Source organism: Leptonychotes weddellii, chromosome 12 (genome assembly GCF_054177405.1).
Source record: "Leptonychotes weddellii isolate Sample4059 chromosome 12, ASM5417740v2, whole genome shotgun sequence".
Classification (NCBI taxonomy): domain Eukaryota; kingdom Metazoa; phylum Chordata; class Mammalia; order Carnivora; family Phocidae; genus Leptonychotes; species Leptonychotes weddellii.
Genome location: NC_138380.1, coordinates 65,029,927 through 65,046,955, shown reverse-complemented (window position 1 = coordinate 65,046,955; position 17,029 = coordinate 65,029,927). Strand labels below are relative to the sequence as shown.

Genomic DNA, 17,029 nt, shown 5'->3' with positions numbered 1-17,029 from the left:
AAATAAATAAATAAAAATAAGTTGGGGAAAAGTGACATATTAACAATATCAATTCTTCCAATTTATGAATATTATATTTCTCTCTATTTAGGTCTTGTTTGAGTCATTTTGTCTATGTTTGTAGTTTTCAGCCTACAGACCTTACATATACTTTGTCAGATTTATACCTATTTTATGTTTTTTTGTGTGTGTTATTTTATTTTATTTTTTTTAAAGATTTTATTTATTTATTCATGAGAGACAGACAGAGAGAGAGAGGCAGAGGGAGAAGCAGGCTCCCAAGGAGCAGAGAGCCCGATGCGGGACTCGATCCCAGGACCCTGGGATCATGACCTGAGCCGAAGGCAGACGCTTAACCATCTGAGCCACCCAGGCGCCCTGTGTGTGTTATTTTAAATGGTACTTTTAAAAGCATTCAGTTTCCAGTCATTCATTACTAGTACACAGTTACTAGAAATACAACTGACTTTTGTATATTAACCTTTTATATGGCAGTCGTGCTAAACTCACTTACTAATTCAAGAAGCTTTTTTTGTAGATTCTTTTTGATTTTCTACCTAGACAGTCTGTGTCTATAATCAGAGACCGTTTTTTTCCTTCTTCCTCTCCAATATGTTTACCTATAATTTCTCTCCTTTTTTTTTTTTTTTTGTTGTTGTTGTTGTTGCACTAGTTAGGACTTACAATATAATGTTGAAGGGGAGTGGCAAGAAAGAGCAGCCTTGTTTAATTCCTGATCACAGTGGAAAATAGTTAAGTCCTTTACCACTGAGTATACTATTAGCTGTAGCTTTTTGCAGATGCTGTTTCTCAGATTGAGAAAGTTGCCTTCTTTTCCTTGTTTTCTGAGAGGTTTTGCTCGTTTGTTTTGTAAAATCATAGATGATACTGTATTTTGTCATGAGCTTTTGCATATCTACTATGACGTACATATGGCTTTTCTTTACTCTATTGATGTGGTGAATTACCTTGGTTAGTTTTTGAATGTTAACCCAAACTTGCATTTCTGGGATAAATCCCACGTAAGATATTGGTCTGTAAGTTTCCTTTCTTATCATACTATCAAGGTAATGCTGACCTCCTAGAACAAGTGGGAAGTGTTTTATCATCACTTTTATTCCTTCTTTAAATACTGGATAGAATTCACCAATGAAATTATCTGGGCCTGCTTTAACAAATTTGGGCTATCTGATAGCCCCAAGTGATGCCTCTTGTTACTCACCACCTTGTATCGTCCCTTCCCATATTATAACAAGATTGGTCTATGTGATCCATAGAATAGAGTAGAAGTGATGGTATGTCACTTCCAAGATTTGTTTTAGTAGCTTTGGATTTTTTTTATTAAAGATTTTATTTATTTGAGAGAGAGAGAGCGTGTGGGTTGGGGGCGGGTGGGAAGAACAGAGGGAGAGAGACAAGCAGACTCTGAGCTGAGCATAGAGCCTGATACCGGGCTCCATCTCATGACCCTCAGCCCAAAACCAAGAGTCAGATGCTTAACTGACTGAGCCACCCAGGCGCCCCAGCTTTGTATTTTTTTAAAAAGACTTTTTAGGTTCACAGCAAATTGAGTGTACAGAAATTTCCCATATACTCACTGCCCCCAGACATGCATAGCTTTATAAAGCAAAATAGTTTTGCTATTTTGGTGTAAAAGAACCCAACTGCTTCTGCTTGCTGCAGTCTGCCTAGTCTGTGGGGCGGGGAGGGGCTCTGATGAGCCTAGCACCTCCTGAGACCTGGTGGTGGCCACTCAGGATTGGGGCCCAGTGTTGGCTTTGCCAGGTGAGCCACCAAGCTGCCTCCTTGTGGCTTCTAGAGCCAAGTCACAGATGATTGTGCCGCTGGAGGCCTGGGAAGATTCCCAGTGTAGCCATGAATGGGAGAGTAGACTTCACAAAAAAGAGGCTTGCCCACCAATGACCCAGGTCAGCCTTGGGGGAGACCCAGGTGGTGAGGGATGGTTTTCCCAGGATACTCTGCACTTCTGCAGGAGCTGTTACTGGAAGTGGAACTAAAGCCTTCTGCCAGTAGCCACATAAAGAAGCTTTGAAGCCAATCTTCCAGCCTCAGTCAAACCTGACTAAAGTCTCAGCTTGACAGGTTGGCTACAGTCCCATATAAGACACTGAGATAGGACAAGTCAGCTGAATTGCTACTGGGTCACTGACCATCAGAAACTGTGTGAAATAGATGTTTATTTAAGGAGATAAACTCTGTAGAAATTTGTGGTACAATAATAGATAACTAATATAACAACTAATGGCTAAAAGAAAGAAAGAAAGATATAGGAGCTGCCAACTGCAGGGAAGGAGTTTATATTTTTAGTCAAAACAACTTAAGTACCTGATGAAGCAACAACAGCAACAACAACAAAAATCATCATTCTTTGGAGAGAAACAGAATGGAGTATAGAGTCCAGGAGCCATAAATAGAGAAAAAAGAAAATGTGGCTCACCCCTAAGAGAAAAAATGACATTTAAGAATTTTAAAGCAGCTAATATAACTATGCCAAAGAATCTAAAGAAAGATATGCATCATAATCAATGAATAAAATAGGAAATCTTAGGGGAGATATATAAACTATAAAATAGAAATAAATGGAAATTCTAGAACTGAAAAATACATTATCCATAATAAAAAATTAACTGGATGGATTTAACAGGAGAATAGAGATGGTAGGCAAGGCAGTGAAATTGAAGACATGATCGCTAAAGCTTTGTGTACACACACATGCGCACACACAAATTAGGGTTTTATTTTTTTTTAATTTTTATTTATTTATTTATTTAAGATTTTATTTATTTACTTGACAGCGAGAGAGGAAACACAAGCAGGGGCAGTGGGAGAGGGAGAAGCAGGCCTCCCGCCGAGCAGGGAGCCCGATGTGGGGCTCGATCCCAGAACCCTGGGATCATTACCTGAGCTGAAGGCAGACGCTTAATGACTGAGCCATCCAGGTGCCCCAAGATTTTATTTATTTATTTGACAGGGAGAGAGAGAGACAGGGAGAGAGGGAACACAAGCAGGGGGAGTGGGAGAGGGAGAAGCAGGCTTCCCGTGGAGCAGGGAGCATGATGTGGGCCTCAATCCCAGGACCCTGGGACAATGACCTGAGCCAAAGGCAGACACTTAACAACTGAGCCACCCAGGCGCCGCCCCCAAATTAGGGTTTTATAGGACAATATGAAAAGGTAATTGGAGTCTCACAAGGAGAAGAAAGAGAAAATGAGGTAGAAAAAAATATTTGGAAAATATAATGGTTGAAAAATTCCCAAATTTGATAAATTACATGACTATACAGACAAGATGGGGCGCCTGGGTGCCTCAGTCAGTTAAGCGGCTTCCTTCAGCTCAGGTCATGATCCCGGGGTCCTCAGATCGGCCCGACCTCCGGCTCCATACTCGGCGGGAAGCCTGCTTCTCCCTCTCCCACTCCCCCTACTCTCTCTCTCTCTCTCTCTCTCTCTCGCTGTCTCTCTCTCTGTGTCAAATAAATAAATAAAGCCTGCTTCTCCCTCTGCCTGCTCTGCCTGCTGCTCCCCCTGCTTGTGCTCTCTCTGACAAATAAATAAATAAAATCTTTAAAAAAAAAAAAGCAAAGAGAAAAAAGAGAGAAAGAGAGGCAAAACAAGAAACAAACTGATGGTTACCAGAAGGGAGGTGGATGGGGAATGGGTTAAATAGGTGATGGGGACGAAGGAGTGCACTTGTGGTGAGCACTGGGTGATGTATAAAAGTGTTGAATCACTATATTGTACACGTGAAACTAATATTACACTGTATGTTAACTAACTGGAATTTAAAGAAAAACTTAAAAAAAAAACACTACAAGACTAGCATAGATTTGACATACAGACCAATGGAATAGAATTGAGAGTCCAGAAATAAATCCATATATTATGGCCAATTAATTTTTGACAAGGGTGCTCAGACCATGCAAAGGGGAAAAATAATGTTTTCAAAAAATGATGCTAGAATAACTAGAGATCTGCATGCAAAAGAATGAATGTGGATCCCTACCTCACAGCATATACAAAGATTAACTCAAAATGAATCAACAACTTAAACACGAGATAAAATTTTAAAAACTCCTAAAACATGGGGGGGAAGTCCTTGGATTTTGATAATGGATTAGTAGTTATGACACCAAAAACACAAGCAACAAAAGAAAAAATAGCTAATTGGACTTACCAAAATTTAAAACTTTTATGTATCAAAGGACATTATCAAGAAGAAAAAACAACCTATAGAATGGGAGTAAATAATTGTAAAACATATATCTAATAAGGGTCTAGTATTCAGAATATATAAAGAACTCTTTCAACTCAATAACAAAACAACACAATTAAAGCCCAATTTAAAAATGGGCAAAGGACAGGCACCTGGGTGGCTCAGCTGTTAAGTGTCTCACTCTTGGTTTCAGCTCAGGTCATGATCTCACGGTCCTGAGATCGGGCCTTGTGTCAGGCTCAGAGCTCAGTGCAGAGTCTGCTTGTCTGTCTCCCTGTGCCCCCCACCCCATAAATAAATAAAATCTTAAAAAAAAAAATAAAAATGGGCAAAAGAATTCAATAGCCAATTCTCAAAAAAAGATACACAAATGGTCAACAAACATCTAGAAAAGATGCTCAAATCATTAGTCATTATGGAAATTCAAATCAAACCCACAATGAGATACCACTTCACATTCACTAGCATAACTGTAATCCAAAAAAATGTAAAACAAAATATTGACAAGGATATGTAGAAATTAGAATCATTGTACATTCATTGTGGGAATGTAAAATGGTTCTACCTCTGTGGAAAACAATTTGACAGTTCCTCGAAAAATTAAACATAAAATTACCATATAACACAGGAATTCTATCTCTAGGATATACCCCAAAGAATTGAAAATGTACTGAAATAAACACGTCTGCACATCAAAGTGTAGAAGATTCATACAGTGTAATATTATTTAGCCATAAAAGGAATGAACTCCTGATACAAGGTACAACATGGATGAAGCTTGAAAACATTACACTAAGTGAAAAAAGCCAGTCCAAAAAAGTCATATATTGTACAGTTCCATTTGTATGACCTATCCATGGTATTAGGTATGTCCATAGAGATGCAATGCACATTGCTGGTTACCAGAGGGAAAGGGGAAGGGGAGAAGAGAGAGCAACTGCTTAATGAGTAAGGGTTTCCTTTGGAGTTGATGAATGTTTGGAACTAGAGAGAGTTAGTATTACATTGTGCTACCTTGTTAATGTGCTTTAAAGCTGTTAATTTTAGATTGTGTGCATTTAACTTTAATTATAACCAAAAAAAAACATACTTAGGCATGGCATAGTCAAACTGCTGAAAACCAAAGATGAGAAAATCTGGAAAGCAACAAAAATTTCCTTCTTTTTTATGGCTGAATAATACTCCATCGTGTGTGTGTATGTGTGTATATATACACCATATTTTTTTCATCCATCAATCCATTGATGGACACTTAGGTAAATAATGCTGCAATGAACATTGGGGTGCATACGTCTTTTTGAGTTACTGTTTTCTTTTCCTTTGGATAAATGCCCAGAAATAGAATTGCTGGATTATATGGTAATTCTACTTTTAATTTTAATTTTTTGAGACAATGTGTACTTTTTTCAGTATGTATTTATACTTTAAAAAGTGTTTTAAAAAACTGGCAACAACAAAGGGCAGAGAGAGAGAGAGAAAGACAGAGAGGCTATAGGTAGGAGTCTTTTCAGCAGCTGTTAACGTTAGTACATGTGAGCAGTGGTGCTATTCAAAATATTTGACAACTTGTTTGGCACAAGCACTGACTCATCGGAATAGATGCCATCTGTAAACAAAGGATACAACAATGATACTGTAACTAGCTGTTACAGGTAGAAGATGAAAGCCTGCCTGATAGCATTATCAGTGCCTGTAGAGATAACTATGAGGCAAGAGAACTGTCTGTCCTTTTTCCCAGCGACAACCACAAGCAGTCTGCATGTCAATCTACATTCCTTTCTTTTTTTTTTGGCTCCTTGGAGAGAGGCTCTCACATCTATTTAAAACCTACATCGCTTTCTGTGCTTAGTGATTAACTGTTTAATCCTCACTGTTCAAAGAATATAAATTATTATTTTCATTTACAGATTAGGAAAGAGAAGATTAACATTAAAAAAAAAAACAAACTTCCCATTGAATGATGGAGCTAGAATTCTAAGATCTGTCCTACTCCAAAGCCCATGCTATGAGGAAAGAAAGGAATCAATCTCTAAATCCCTTTCATTGGTATATTCCCTCACATTTGTGAAAATATTTCCATAAATTTTATTTAATTATATTCCCACAAGTCTGTGAACAAGCAGAAGTTATAGCTTTCCTATCTTGCTGATGAAAACACTGAGGTTCAGTGTTTTCAGTCTTCCTAAATTCACTAGTAACAGAGAGAATTAATTCACAAGAGTATATGAACATTTTTTTGCTTGAATGATGTTTTCACATATGCTACCTGCTTTCAAAGTCTCATTCAGTTCACGCACCAAATCTACAGCATGGGTATTCTGGTTAGCTTCACTTTATAAATGGAGGAAGCAGACTAAATGAGAAGATTGAACTCAGCCCTTCTAACTTCAAGTCTGGCAGTAAAAGCTGGTGACTTGTAGCATACTAATTGTTTAGTGATTGTCTCTTAGCTCCAAACCTACTTCTGTGGGTTTCTTGACTGTTTTTCCTTTTAGTGTCATCCCAGCAACACTCTTACCCCACCAGCAGCATGAACTGCAGCCTATAGTTTTCCCAACCCTCCCAGAACTATGGCCAGCCCTCTCTCGTGCTCTCACCCCGCCATACTGCCTCTGTCTGTCTGTCTGTCTGTCACTTTCTCTTTCTCTGTCTCTTCTCACTCACATGTTCAGGTTCCCCACGTGGGTTATAACCTCTTTCAGGAAAGCAACTGGACCTTATGCTTTGCTCTCATTTTCTGTACCTAGGAAAGTCATTTCCTTCCACTGCGCACTTAATACATTATGTTGGCTGCTGTTCTGTCTTGTCAGCAAAATTTGCAACCTAGACCATGAATACTCTAGTTGTTGATTATGCTTATTGATTATGCTTGACACTTACCACTCAAGTTTAGTTGCTGGAGATCATTTAAACATAGAAAAGATGGTGGCAGATAACTTATTTGATTGTTGCATGCATTTAAACTAGCCAAGCTTCTCAATTCCCCTATATTTCTTGGAATCTCTCTGATTGCATTATTTGAGATATCAAGTCTTTTAAGTTGAGTCATGTTAGACAGCTCTTCTGGAAGTCTTGTTAACTGTAACAAAGATTAAACAATTACATTTTTAATAAATGTTTCTATGACTAAAACTTTGTCTAAAATTAAATGGAGGGATGGTTTTTTGGTCTTAAAAAGGGATATTTTCACTATGTCACAAATTCTTTGTGACTTCCTTCTTTGCTAAAATCCATAACATATTGTGTGGCATCCAAGTACCTCCCCAGTCTGACCAATGCTACCAATTTAACCATATGGCTTATTAACCCACTTTCCTTACTCTCCCAGCACTTAGTGTTCCTTACCACCTATCCCTTTCTTCCCTCCCTGAATCTGACCTGCTTTGGTTTCTTCTCCTCCCTGAAGTCTTTCCCAACTATTCTGTCCCATATTTGATAGTTTTATTCTCATCAACAGTGCTTTTTATTACTCCCTTGTGTGTATTTTCCTTGGATTTTTAAATGATGTGATATATGTTTTATACTTTTTTGTGTACATGTTCCCAGTCAAGATGCATTTTGAGTAAGTGCTCAGTAAACCCCTTTAGAATGGACTCACACAGCTTGGCATTGTAGCCTCAAAAAAAACTCCTAGTACAAAAAGTGTTGCAAAATAACAGGAATTAAGATACCCTGCTATGGTGAAGAACAAATGCACATATTCAGAGAAAATATGGCCATCACAAATGGCTTTTGAAATAAAGGAAGCTCTATGAGTGAACCAAAGAATTTTGAATAAATGGGCCCCTCTGAAATAACCAAACAACAATGTAAATACTGAATATTGTGCTCAGTGTTCTTCCATATATAAAAGAAGCATAAGAAACAGTCCCTAGGGGCGCCTGGGTGGCTCAGTTGGTTAAACATCCAGCTCTTGATTTCAGCTCAGGTCATGAATTCAGGGTGAGTTCGAGTCCCTCATCAGGCTCCACGCACAGTGTGGAGTCCACTTGAGGATTCTCTCTCTCCCTGTCCCTCTGCCCTTCCCTCCTCTCATGTTCTCTCTCTCTCTCATTCTCTAAATAAATAAATCTTAAAAGGAAAGGAAAAGAAAAGGAAAGGAAATAAAACAACCCCTAACTTCAAGGAGATTAAAATTTAGTTCAGGGGACAAAATACACACATAGGAAGCCATCAGGAAACAGTATTAAACAATAGGTAGTCCAGTGCCAAATAGAGAGTTAGAATGGCTATATGGAAGTTTAGAGAATGTATATCAGTACACGTCAGAGCACTAAAGGAAAGCTTCATGTAGCAGATGGGACTCAAATGGCCTCTCTTAAGAATGAATAGGATTGAATGGAAGTTACAGGACACTTAAGGCAAGACAAATATCATGCATAAAAATGGGCCAGTGAGGAGCTGAACAGTAAAAAGAGGTCCTAGGAAGCAGAGGGAGATATGTTTGGAGAAAGAATGTGGAACCGGGCCTTGGCAGCCCTTGACAGTTGGCTCTAGGACATAAGAGTCAGGTCAAGACAGGTGAGTAGGTTCATAATTTAAAACATAATAAAACAAATATTCTTTTAACTATTTGCTCAACATTTATTAGAGGATGTACCTAAGAACCATGTGATAATAGAGCTACTACAGAAGGAAAACTCATGTTGGGTACTCTTCACTTAGCAAAATAAAAACTCTGTGATTAACCTGAGCTCATTTTCTTCAAATGACTGTTTAGTGACTATCTGCTGTTATAAATTAACCCTTTGGGCATCTTACCTCTACCCCAAGTGGGTTATCAAAGTGCTCTTTCTTTTTTAAGGGTATCCAGCTTTATTTTACATGGTTGCCTACTCTTTTTCTTTTTAAAAAAAATTTTTTTCTGTTTCCTGTGATCTTTGTTTTCTTTATTATGTTCAGTTAGCCAACATATAGTACATCATTAGTTTTTGATGTTCTTTTTCTTTTTTTTTAGTAAGCCCTATGCCCAACATGGGGCTTGAACTCAGGACCCGAGATCAGGAGTCACAACATGCTCTACCACTGAGCCAGCCAGGTGCTCCCATCTGGTGACCTTTGAAGTGAGGTTGTAGTGATGTGGACTGGTGCCTTTGACAACCACTTGCCATGAGGAGGCAATAGATAAGCAATCTGGGTTCCTGAGAACAGTTCTCCATAGTGAAATCTGATAACTTTGACAAGTCCTGATGAGAGAAAGGAGACTGAATCAAAGAGAATAGTCAAGAGGCTCCTAGGCATGAGGTGAGTGATGACCATGGACCAGGTTGGAGATAGTGACACTGGAAAATGAAGGAGTTGATCCAAGAGCTTTTTCAGAGGAAAATGTTTCAGTATAACTAGTGATGGAAAGGGAAGAAAGATGATTTCGTGACTTCTAGATTTGTAGATCTGAAGAAAGTGGCATCACAAACAGAAATGGAGAAGTTGTGAAGGGAGTTACTTTGGAAAAAAAGATGAGTTTGATTTTGAAATCATGTTGAGTTTGAGACAGTAGAAGAACAGAGAATTTCCAGGGAAACTGGGAACTGTGGGACTAAAACAGGGATGAGAGATCAGCTCCAGTTATACAAAGTTGAGGGTCATGTGCATGGTATAGTAAGAAGTTAATAGAAAAGAAGAATTAAGGATACAACCTTGTAGACTTGCACAGTAAGATATAGGAGGAGAAAGTGAGAGGATTATAAATCAGCCAAGAAATTAGTTGGTGATTTATAATGCAGAACCAAAAAGTATCCTTTAGTGCAATAACAACTTGAAAAACACATATATCATTTTCAATTCCAGCTACTTAAGCAGGTATTCCTTGGAGTAGCCTTTCTGGAAATGTATTATATAGCAGGTGTTGGGTTTAAAAGGGTAAGTAAGTTTGGGAAATGTTGGTTAAATAGAGACAAATCAATTTCTTTAGTGCAGAACGCTTCAGAGCTTTTAATACACTAACATTCATTGTGATTCTCTAAGAGAAGAAACCAGTGCTTCTCAAAGCTATTTGATCACAGGAACCACCCCTCCCCCCCCTTTTAAGGAGCAATTCATGGGACTAGGTGTTTTTAAGGACAGACTTTGGGAAATCTTGTTCTATATAATAGTCCAGCCTCTATCAAATGATTTTGATTTGACTATAATGGCCAAATTAAACATAGCCAGATAATAGCTCTAGGGCCCTTTTCATTAGTTTACTATATAAAATAGCAATGTTTGATTTTTTTAAACTATTTCCATAAAATTCATTCTTACAGTTCAAGTAAAATGAAAAGCTAAACTATTAACATTCATGTTGATCTAGCAATTCTTTAGGGAAAATTCTCTAAGAAAATAGTAAAATGTGAAAAAGGCTGTATTTATGAAGAAGTTCATCACAGCATTTTATATGATGATGAAAAATTACAGCATCCCTAAATGCTTAACAACAGATGATTAGTTACATATATTATGTATTAGCTATAACAATTATTGGGAAGATTGTGTCATATTATGGGGAAATGCTTTTGTTAAGTGAAAATAGGAGAAACTAAAATTAAAATTGACTGTAGAATCTTTTTATACTTGCTTATAAAACCATATACATAAAAAGAGTAAAAGTAAGTTGTATCAACATATGACCAGTGACCAATAGTTACATTACAATGGTATGCTTCTGGAATGATTTTTTTTTTACTTCATTTCTCAATTTCCTAAATTTTCAATAATGTGTTTATATTATAATCCATAACTTTAAAACTACTTTTACAGTTAAACTGAAATAAAAAGGTATCTATAAAATTGTCAACTTTAGTTACTTGGAATTTCATTTTAATGAAATATTTTCCCATGAAGCTTTCATGTTGAGAAATATACTTTAAAGCCATGTTTGGGGTTAAAAATTTAAAAACCTATTCTTTAAAAAATAAAATATTCCAGCTAAATTTAAAACACACACATACTACAGTTTAGATTCTAATCCCCTCCAGTGCCAACTTCCCTCCAAAGCCCAAAATATCAATCTCTTACCTTTCTTCCATTTATCTGACTTATATTCAGCTCTTCCAATGATTGAAGTTGGCACAGTTCAGTAGGAAAATATACAAATTGATTGCTTGAGATGTTTAATTTCTGGATTCTTTTTAGATTACAGATATCTGAAGGGATATTCTGTATTTGGTTTATTGAAAGATCAAGTACTTGCAGATTTTCTAAAGTACACACTTCTATAGGGAAAGCTTCAAATTTATTACAGCATAAAATAAGAACATGGAGTGATACCATATTGGAGATAGATGGTGGAATTTTCCTTATTTGGTTTTCACTAAGATCCAGGTATTCAAGATTAATAAGAGAACATAAGTGTTCAGAAAATATGAGGAGTTTATTTTTATTTAACTCTAAATTAATTAGTTGTTTACTAAAAGATATATCCACAGGTATTTCCGAAATATAATTTCCATTAAAATTCAAATAATAAAGAGAATTTAAAGCACACAAACCTACTGGAAAAGAAATTATTTTATTATAACTCAATTCAACTTTAGTTATTTTTTTGCAATTTTTCACTTCAATGGGAACATCTGTGATTATATTTCCTGAACATTCTAGAATGAACATATTATTAAGATGGGAGATATCATCAGGTATTCTCACTATATTATTTCTGTTTACATAGAGTTTTCTTAAATTTTTGAGCTTATAGATGTTCTTAGGAAGTCCTGTTAATTTATTATAACTAAGACTAAGACATTCCAACATTACACAATGGGAAATTTTCTCTGGAATTTCTTTCAATAGATTTTTATCAAGTATTAGAATTTTGAGTTCCTTAAAATTCTCAATTTTGTGTGAAATAACTTCCAGTTTATTGTCAGTTAGTTGGAGTTCTTTCATTTTGAATAATTGAAAAATTTCCACAGCCAAAAAGGTAAGTTTATTATGATCCAGCAGAAGTTTTTCTAAATTTTTAAGCTCCCTAATTTCTTGTGGCAAACTGCTTATCAGGTTTCCAGTAAGGATTAGTGAAATTAACTTTGGAAGGAAGCACAGAACTTTAGGAAATATTGTTAACTGATTATATTCCAGATTGAGAACCTTCAAGTTTTTAAAACTAGACAGAATATCTGGTATATGTCTTAACTTATTTTTAGCCAAACTTAAAATTTCTAAGTTTCCAAGACTTTCTAAGCCAGAAGGAAAATTCTCAATGTAATTGTTATTAAAAAAGAGTTGCTTGATATTCCCAAGCTGTGATATTTCTTTAGGTATATGTGATATTTGATTGTGACTGACATTTAATATCCTTAAATTATGAAATAACTGAATTTCAGGTGGAAGTGATGATAACCCATTTTCTTGCAAGGATAGAATTTCAAGTCCCAGCAGGTCACCTGAGTCTGCCCCTTTAAAACTTTTGATTTGGTTCTTGTCCAAATATAGATATTTTACATATTTGATTTTTAAAATGTCCTTGGGGAATTCTTGTAAACCCTTGGCCTTGAGGTTAACTGTAAAGTTATCTGATCCTAAGCCAAGTCCTTTCTGATTTTCTTCAGAGGGTTGTGGACTAGTTGTTTCTAATGTTTCATGAGATAAGAAGCCAGTGAAAGCCGGATACTCAGCAACCATCTCAGTTATTGATAATGGTGGACTTTGTGGAATATCACTTTTTAACCACAAGCTGTCATATATAGTGATTGTTTCAGAAAATTGAAGAGTTTTCCTTTGTTCTTCATCTCTCTTAGACTTATTTCCAGGGGACAGTGTTGATGTATCATCATGTATACCTAATTCATCATTTCTAGGATGTGTTTCACAAGCTTCCTCTAATGAATTTGATGTTTCTTTAATAAATTCAGGTTCCACTGACCATGATGTAGATTCTGTCCTAAATTGACTAGTGATATCTTTTAGCTCTTCTGAAGTACCATCATTTTCAGACATCTTATTTGCTGGTATGTTTTACATCAATACATGATTGTGACTCAGTTTTAATTTTCATGTTTAATTTCCTCCTTTGAACCTACAAGACAAATATTGATATTAAAAGAAGACATAAGATAAAGATGTTGAAATTACAAAAGAATTTTATAATAATTTTTATTCTATAGTGAATAATTTAAGGTATTAAAACAATATATTTATAATTTATTTTTATTTTATAAAACAATATACTTATAATTTATTTATTTATAATTTATTTTTATTTTATAAAACAATACATTTATAATTTATAATTTATTTATAATAAGCTAATTTTATATATGATTGCTAGTTAAAGATAGTTTATTGATTGCATGCATTTATCACGTGATACTCTTGAAATCACATTAAAATTATAGAAAATGAGAAAGGAGGCATAAAGGAATGGAAGAACTCAGCAAACTTTTGGAAAACAGAAAACCAGTGGTTCCCTGACATGCAGAGGGTGCTGTTTGCATTGTGTATATTGTAGGTTTACATATGGTACTGGAGTGTCTTGTCCCAAGACACTGATAATTTTCTAATAGGTAGAAGTAAAATATCTTATGAAAGAGATGCTTTCTGTAAGACTAACTAGAAGCGGGGCGCCTGGGTGGCTCAGTCGGTAAGTGTCTGCCTTTGGCTCAGGTCATGATCCCAGGGGCCTGGGATCCAGCCCCGCATCGGGCTCCCTGCTTCTCCCTCTCCCACTCCCCCTGCTTGTGTTCCTGCTTTCACTATCTCTTGCTCTCTGTCAAATAAATAAATAAAATCTTTAAGAAAAAAAAGTTAGGGCACCTGGGTGGCTCAGTTGGTTAAGCGACTGCCTTCGGCTCAGGTCATGATCCCGGAGTCCTGGGATCGAGTCCCGCATCGGGCTCCCGGCTCAGCGGGGAGCCTGCTTCTCCCTCTGACCCTATCCCCTCTCATGCTGTTTCTCTCTCTCTCTCTCTCTCTCAAATAAATAAATAAAATTAAAAAGATTTAAAAAAGAAAAAAAAGTTAAAAAAAAAAAAAGACTAACTAGAAGTGAAACAACTTTTTCAAGAACTAAAGCCTGACTGTAAGTCTTTTGTGTGACTCCTGAAGTATCTGTGCAGCTGTGCAGCACCCCTCCTCAGAGCTCTGGATCCCAGCTTTGTCAGTGTATCTTCCAAGTCTGTAGTTTTTAATAACCCAACCTCTTTCCTTCGTCTCTTCATCTTAGGGGTGGCATTTACTATCTCTGTGTTACTGAAGTTCCTCCTTTGCCTTTTTGGTTCTCCAATACTTGTCTACACAACTCACTATATTAAATCCTTTCTATTAAACTGGTATGGTTTCAGTATTTCACAGACTCTCAAAGAGAATAGAAAAAGAGGGAACATTTTCCAGCTTGTTTTATGACATTAGCACTAACCTTGACAACACATAATAAGGACAATATGAAAAATTACAGGCCAACTTTACTCAAGGCAAAAATTCTAAACATTACAAAACTAAATATTATAAATATTATAAAAACCAGCAATATATTAAGAGAATATTTTGTGACTAAGTTGCATTTGTCCCAGAAATTGAAGGTTGGATTTTAACATTAAAGAGTTAATGTGATTTGCCACATTAAGATTAAGGAGAAAAACCATATGATCATTTCAATAGATGCAGAAGCACTTGATAAATTGCAACATTTTTCATGATTTTAGAGAGAACTTTTAGCAAACTAGGAATAGATGGGAATTTCTTTAAACTGCTAAATGGTGTCCATAAAAAAAATCTATAAATATCATACCTAGTGGTGAAACAGTGAAAGCTTTCCTTTGCTACTGGAAGCAAGAAAATGTTGCCCTGTATCATCACTTCTATTCAGTATTGTACTGGAGATCTTAGTCAGTGGCATAATGCAAGAAAAAAGGTATAAAAATTATTAAAAAATAAATAAAAATGTCATTATTCACAGATAATATAATTATGTATGTAGGAAATCCAAGATCATCTACAGATACATTATTACAATCAATAGGAACATTAAGTAATGTTGAATATAAATATACAAAATTCAATTTCCTTCCTTATGTTAAAAAAAAAGAAGTTAGAAAATGAAAGTTTAAAGAGGTATCATTTACAATCAAGAAATGTCAAGTCCTTAGGAAACTAACAAAAAGTATATAAGACATCTACAGAAAAATACTACTTCATATAAGTACAAATGTAGTGAGAGATATTAGAGAAGTCCTAAATAAATGGAGTGGTATTCTTTGCAAATTGATCTCTAAAGTCGGTCTTATTTTTTTTTTTTTTAAGATTTTACCCATTTATTCGACAGAGCTAGAGAGCACAAGCAGGGGGAGCAGCAGAGGGAGAGGGAGAAGCAGACTCCCCGCTGAGCAGGGAGCTGGACATGGGGCTCGATCCCAGGACCCTGGAATCATGACCCGAGCTGAAGGCAGACGCTCAACCATCTGAGCCACCCAGGTGCTCCTATAAATTCAATCTTATTATAAATTCAATTCTAACCTTATTTTTGTGGAATTTAAGAAGCTGATTCTTAAAAGTCTTTGGACAAAGGGCCAAGAAGAGTCATGATATGCTTAAAAAAAGGAAAACCAGGTAGAGGGTTTGTTTGTTGAATATGAAGACTTCTTATGAGGCTATAGTAACTAAGGTGATATGGCACTGGTACAAGAATATTCAAATAGATCAATAGAATATATAGAAAGCCCAGAAACAGACATTTGATTATGACATATGGATACTTGGTTTTTGAAAAATACGGGACTTCAGAGCATTGAAAAAAAGGTAGTCTTTTCAGTAATGATGCTAGAACAACTGGACAGTTACTACACTGTAAAATATGTCTGAAAGATATATCCAAATCCAACCACAACAAGAAAGTTTCCTTAATCAAAACTGCCAAGAAAGGCTTAGAACTGAAACAGAACCTGATAGAAGGGCTTCAGAAATGTGTGGACATACACAAGTACCTTTTCGTCTTCTCTGTGGCCAACATAGAGGAACAGCAAGCTGAAAGACATCACATCACAATACCTGGAAGCACAGCCAGATGTTCTTTGGCAAAAACAAGGTGATGATGGTGGCCTTGGGTTGAAGCCCATCTGACGAGTACAAAGACAACCTGCATCAGGTCAGCAAGAAGTTGAGGGGTGAGGGTCAGTCTCCTTTTCACCAACCACACCAGGGCGGAAGTGAATGAGTGGTTTACAAAATATACGGAAATGGACTTCGCTCAAGCTGGAAACAAAGCAGCTTTCACTGTGACCCCTGGAGCAGTTCCCCCACTCCATGGATCCTCAAGAGAGGCGTGATGACCCTGCTGTCCAACAATGAGGTGTGCAGGGAGGGTGATGTGCTGACCCCAGAGCAGGCCCATGTGCTGAAGCTTTTCGGGTATGAGATGGCTAAATTCAAAGTTGCCATCAAATACATGTGGGATGTGCAGTCCAGAAGTTTCCAGCAGATGGGAGATGACCTGCCCGAAAGTGCGTCCTAGTAGGCAGAAGAATTGGGCTCGGGGGGTGGGGGAGAAAAAGGCTGACAGGCACTTGGGGCCCAGACGTGTGGGACCGCCATCCTGTGGGCCAAACAGCAGCGAGGCCGAGAGGGACAGATTGCTTTTCTATAAGGAATAAAACTGTCTGCAGGGTGGCTCCCTGTGAACAGCAAAGAGGACTTTTCCTAGAAAAAAAGGCCTTGGCTTCAGGCTTTTGTTTGGATTCCCAGGGTTCCTTTTGTTCACCTTGAGCCAGCTTTCAGCACTGGTTCCTGCATGATGGTTGGGGACGTGAGAGCCACCATCAGAGCCGGGGCTTCTCTCCTCTGGGCTTTGTGCCCCTACTGGAAATGGGGTTTGTCAAAGAATAGAGGAACC

At 36.9% G+C, this 17,029-nt stretch overlaps 2 protein-coding genes and 1 pseudogene across 3 annotated transcripts in view; 2 read left to right on the top strand and 1 right to left on the bottom strand.

The window, feature by feature from the left end:
* The window catches only part of LRRD1 (leucine rich repeats and death domain containing 1), a 23,471-nt gene extending 7,144 nt beyond the window's left edge, over positions 1-16,327 (bottom strand). Inside the window, exons 1-4 of one of the 2 annotated variants that reach the window (XM_006732660.3) lie at positions 16,125-16,327; positions 14,933-15,025; positions 11,227-13,222; positions 7,114-7,312 (exon numbers count right to left, since the gene is read on the bottom strand). In XM_006732660.3, the coding sequence (XP_006732723.1) occupies positions 7,114-7,312; positions 11,227-13,143 (2,116 nt within the window). In that variant the 5' untranslated portion in view covers positions 13,144-13,222; positions 14,933-15,025; positions 16,125-16,327. Of the gene's footprint in view, positions 1-7,094; positions 7,313-11,226; positions 13,223-14,932; positions 15,026-16,124 lie in introns of those variants that run through there. The other variant, XM_081800564.1, reaches the window with a different exon arrangement.
* LOC145716576 (uncharacterized) overlaps positions 1-17,029 on the top strand; it is a 94,320-nt gene that overhangs the window by 23,446 nt on the left and 53,845 nt on the right. The window lies entirely within an intron of this gene.
* LOC102739184 (mRNA turnover protein 4 homolog pseudogene) lies at positions 14,981-16,668 on the top strand (annotated as a pseudogene).